This window comes from Malania oleifera, chromosome 13, assembly GCF_029873635.1.
Source record: "Malania oleifera isolate guangnan ecotype guangnan chromosome 13, ASM2987363v1, whole genome shotgun sequence".
Classification (NCBI taxonomy): Eukaryota; Viridiplantae; Streptophyta; class Magnoliopsida; order Santalales; family Ximeniaceae; genus Malania; species Malania oleifera.
The window spans coordinates 13874281-13879289 of record NC_080429.1 but is presented as its reverse complement, the minus strand read 5'-3'; the positions used below and the strand labels follow the sequence as shown (position 1 = coordinate 13879289).

The 5009-nt window shown below is 38.7% G+C and overlaps 1 protein-coding gene across 2 annotated transcripts; it reads right to left on the bottom strand.

Moving 5' to 3' along the window:
- Positions 1–1385: 1385 nt before the first annotated feature.
- On the bottom strand, positions 1386–4094 carry LOC131145505 (BAG family molecular chaperone regulator 1). Of its 2 annotated transcripts, XM_058094633.1 has the most exons (4): positions 2942–4094; positions 2541–2797; positions 2261–2407; positions 1386–2131 (listed from the first exon to the last, which is right to left on the bottom strand). In XM_058094633.1, exons 1-4 carry the CDS (start codon positions 3174–3176, stop codon positions 1760–1762), a joined length of 1011 nt encoding a protein of 336 aa, XP_057950616.1. In that variant the 5' UTR covers positions 3177–4094; the 3' UTR covers positions 1386–1759. The 2 variants fall into 2 exon arrangements, with proteins under 2 accessions (XP_057950616.1, XP_057950615.1); XM_058094632.1 differs by having other exon boundaries at positions 1386–2407; positions 2942–3989.
- Positions 4095–5009: the final 915 nt, after the last annotated feature.

The following is a 5009-nucleotide window of genomic DNA, read 5'->3' as shown; positions in this document are numbered from 1 at the left end:
TTTGGACAAATTTCATGAAAGGTCCCGACATTCTTGAAACCTCAAACGAGATTAGCATTTTTCTTGTCAAATCTCAAGGGAGGTCAATGTGTTTTGTCCAAATTAGTTAAAATGTCATATTTGGTTTACAAATGGAGTACGAGTAGGAAATAAATAGAATAGAATGAATAAGAAGTTTGACGAAATTAAGTGATAAGTTCAATTATACCCCCTCGATTCCATTCCATTCCATTCCTGTGTACCAAACTTGTCTTAAATGAATCTAGGTTTGACAGAAAATGACAAGAATGTCAAGATAGCATTTTGTCATTAAAACAATTGTTAAACATCGACATTAAAATAATGAGTAAGTTTTAGCATGTAATGCGTAGGTTTCTTAGAAGACATGCTAAATGTTCAAAAGTCTAAATTTTTTAAGATGATGATCTTATGTTCAATGGATCTTCAGTTAATAAAAAAATTGCCAAATATACAATGAACTAAAACTTAAGTCATCAATTTAAAATTAATGATAAAGTTAAGTGGTCATCATTCATAAAATTTACCCCAATCACCAATTGGGCGTACTTCTTCAAGTTAGAAGATAACCATGATGTGATTCCTATACACAAAGCCTCAAACTCATAGAAAGCAACCACCAAAACATTCCAATCCACTCTATGAGCTGCATGGATAAGTTTACAAACAACAATATGAAACTAAAATGAAACCAAAAAAAAATTGATTTTCAGGAAAGTTACATGTGAGAAGATGACTTTCAAGGGGAAGATGGAGTGCAAGCATGCGGGGACTGAGTCATTGCAGGCAGGCAGGCCACCGACACTGAGGGACATAAGGTTTAAACTGATGCCTGTGGGCACAGAGGATAAGGACCCCCATTGTTGTTGGCCCTACTCGTAATTAATGGCCAACAATCATTGTACTCATGCAGCACAGTGAAGTAAAGAAACCCAACTATGAGTTCCTTCTCTGGGCTCATCTTTCTCAAGACGTCCCTTGTTGATTGTGATTTGTAGGGAAGAATTGTTATGTATAGAAAGAGATTTCAGCAGAGAGACTATTTCAGCAGAGAGACTATGTGCCCTAAACACATTTGCAAACCCAATTGTTTTTTCTAAAGTATTAAACTAAATAGCTATACACTGATCATCATTTTGCCAGACCCCCATCAGAATCTGTTATCATTTGTGGGCAAGCTATTTGATTACCAAAACCCCATTCATTTTTACCTCATTTTATGTCAGCTTGTGCCCTCCACAGGAAGCAAGGTATAAAGGTTATTCATTTTCCATTCATCAGCCAATACTGTTGGATTGCAATATAGAGCTAAAACAAAAGCAGAATTGACCTACTTTACCTCCACAATCCACACACACACACAGATGTTGCAACAATTTTCAAATGGGATTTTACTGGATTCAAAATACAACCCCTCTAAAATTCTAAAACCCTAACATCTCAAGTAACAAATCTACATATAGATATGTTCATCACTGTGAATACCAAAACAATACAAATGGCAAACAAATTCAAAGAGAGTGACAGTCGAAAGAAATGGAAAAAAAGGGGGGAATATGAAACTCTATTGTACTAACCCCATTTATTTCAGGTGAACTGAATGACAGATTAAAGGGGGTTTTCTAAACAAAATCTAAATACAGAAAAGAATGAAGAACCGATGCCAAACCAAGTGGACACAAACCCAAAACACACATCCTCACACCAAAACTAAAAATGGAGCAGATACTTTGTTTACCACTTAATCGAAGAATTCCCAATTGAACTTTGGCGCGGCCTGATTAATACTGGCCGATGTGGATGTGGAGGGCGAAGAGACTGGCAGCAGCGCTGGAGTAGAATCGAAAGTTTCCCATTGTGTGGTCACGACCACTGCCCCCGAAGTGGATCGACCAGAGGCCAGTTCTGGCGGGTGCAGCTGCATCTGCTGCATTTGTGCAGCCAAGTTACCCGCAGATCGTCTAGGTTGCTGCTGTTGAATTGGCGGTGGTCTTTGTCCATTTGAATACTTCTGTTGATGCTGCATTGGAGTTTGATCACCATTGCTACTGTGCAGGGAGTTTTTAATCTTCAACATATCCAAAGTTTCAACATACTTCTGTACTCTTCTCACCTTCAAGATGAATTTTTCAAAAAACATTGAATGAGAAATCAAACCCTCAGACTCCAAAACATACACAAAACTACAATGTGTGATTGGAAAACTGGATTCAGCAAATCCATGGAAAAAGATTTCAAATACCTGCATTTTCCTCTGTAATTTAACATCTCCATCGGCTATAATTCCATCCAATTTAAGAAGTTGATTCATCAACAACTCTATCAAACTAAACACATCTGTTTCTGCAACTTTCCCACCCTTAGATATCATTGATTCAAGAGCCGAGACCTAACCAATTCCAATTAACAGTTAATTCAAAGGAAACAACCATTGAGAAAATTCTCATTTTTCTTTCCAGTTTCCATGAACTCAAACAAAGCAAAAGAAGCAATAAGTTTTTCAAATCATTCCCAAGAAGTACCTGGCCGGCGAGCTTGTCGACCTCTAAGCTGATCTCCGAAATGGATTTCGAAGCCCTCTCCATCTTCGCATTGCGCCGCATCTCGAGATAGCGTTTCTCCTGGCTAATCGGGTCTTCAAGCAACACGATCTTCGATCGGTCCTTAACACCCGACATGTCAAGAAAAGCATTTGAATCCCGCTCCTTATCTTTGAACAACAGCTTCTGATCTTGATGATGCAATCCCGTTGGCCCTGTCAACATCTTCTTCAACTCCCCTGCAACCCAATTCACCACCAACCAACCACCATCGATTAATATCATTCAATTTCCTTCAATTTTCCCTTTGACGGGTAATTCCATTGTTTTCTCAGATAACTTTAAACAAACAAACAAGGGAGTTTTAGAGAGTTGCACATTACCGAAAGTGGCTTGAGAGCTTATATTGATTTCGTGGTAAACGGAGCGGTATTTAACCCTCACTCTGAACATCGGAACCGGCGCGGAGATGTGATCGGAATCAGGGGTTCGCCGTTGGACCAGCATTCCTCCCGGTCTAAGCTCCCAATCCGCCGTAGGCCCTCCTCGGTCTCCCCCACCATTGGCCGAGCCGCCATTAAACCCCGAGGTTTTGGTTTTGGTCTTCATTCGCATCATATTTAGCTTTTGTTCTTTTATTTTTTTTTAATTTTTTTTTTTTTACTGGGATTTGACTGTGTCTCGGAAATGCCCAGTGATTGAATCGACTAGAGGCGACCAAAAAGAAACTCAGATCTCTTCTCCGTTTGGGGCGGAACCACCATTACCCATCTCGGTAAAAAGCCGACAGACCCACCTGTAGATTTCCCTGAACTAAGCATTCCACGAGCACTTGCAAAAGCCACGCCCAGAGTGAGTCAGTCACACCCCTGGCAGAGAGAGAGAAAGAGTGACTTGCAGTAGAGAGAAACTTCAACTTTTTTTTGCAGAATCAATAGCTTTGGACCGAAGAAACAACTGAACCCATCAATCTCTAAACCTTCCTCAACAAGTAAACCGGAAAGAGATCACCAGCCAAATCTCCCCCACCGGTGAAAAAGCCGCCGGAAAAAATCAGGACTTCAAAAATGCCAAACCTAGAAACCGCGTCAGATCTCCTCAACCAAATGCAGCCAAATACGATACGGACTTGTTCCCAAAAAAAAAAAACCAGAAACAACAATCTTAGGGCTCTTCAAACCCCGGTTTTCCCGAGAAAAAACGAACAGGAAAGAAAATCAATATTGCGAGAAATCAAACCCAGCAAGTTAAAATTCCAAAAAAAAACACATTTTTTTCCCAATATCTCTCTCTCTCTGGTCTTCTAGAAAACGCTGTGCGAGAAGAGAAAGGAAGAAGAAAAAGAAGAGAAAACGAATGGCCAGCTACAAGTAAGCTGTGACCTTTATATATCATTATAAAAACTGTTTTTATAAAACAGAGAAAACAATGAAAACAAAAGTTGAACGGAAGCCGCCAAAGCTTCGTTTTAAAGGTAAAAAAAGATTACATTTTTAAAAAAATTGGACAGCATAACTCGGGTCTTTCACCAACCTTGGGAATTATCATGTACTCTCCGATCTATTCTAAAAGCCCTGCGCTCGCTTCTTTATCAGCACTGTGGTCTGTGGACGGCCTAAGGGCAATTTTGGAATTTTACTTTGGATCCAATCATTATCGCCTGCTTGATTGGGTTCAAGATGGACGCGTGACTGGTTTTAATTGGATGGAAGCTGTAGAGTGTGTGACCGGATGCAGCTGATCACTACTTTTTCACGTAGCCTGCACCTTCCCCGACAAGCGCAAAATCAAAGCCGGTGAGCGGATGAGGGATCGCAATCGCCCGCCACACGGTTTGCTTCTCCTTTGTCGCAAGTCGCACGCGCCACACGTGTAAACACCACATCCCATCCCAATATATATATATATATACATTTTTTTTTTCCTTATACTTCTTAAAATTTTTTGGAGCAACTCAAAATTTTTTAAATAAAAAAAAATTACACGACTATGTTTATATTCACTAGTATGAATTTTACATCAAATTTATTTCATTCTAGACTCAGATTAATTTCTATTTCAACAAAATTCAATCTAATTTTCTTTTTTCAAATATCATATGCTTAACTCTGCGGTTTCAATTCTAAAATTTCAAACATAAAAAATTAGATACGTATATTAGGAAACTTGGATGTGTGAGATTTTAGTTCATGATGTATTTTAAAGCAAATTAGGTGTAAAATGTTCAAATAACTTTTCGTTTGTTTTTCTCCTATTAAGTCTCTAATTAAAGCTTATATTCAATTAGTTGTTATTGACATATTGTTTACTTAAACATTGTGTTAGTCAATTGCATATTAATAGTGGCTATTAATATGAAAATCTATGAGAGGGTTGGTTCTATCAATCGGATAGGGGATACTATTTTTAAGAACTTTTTCAATCCCCAACTAAACATCTAAGGGGCTCAGG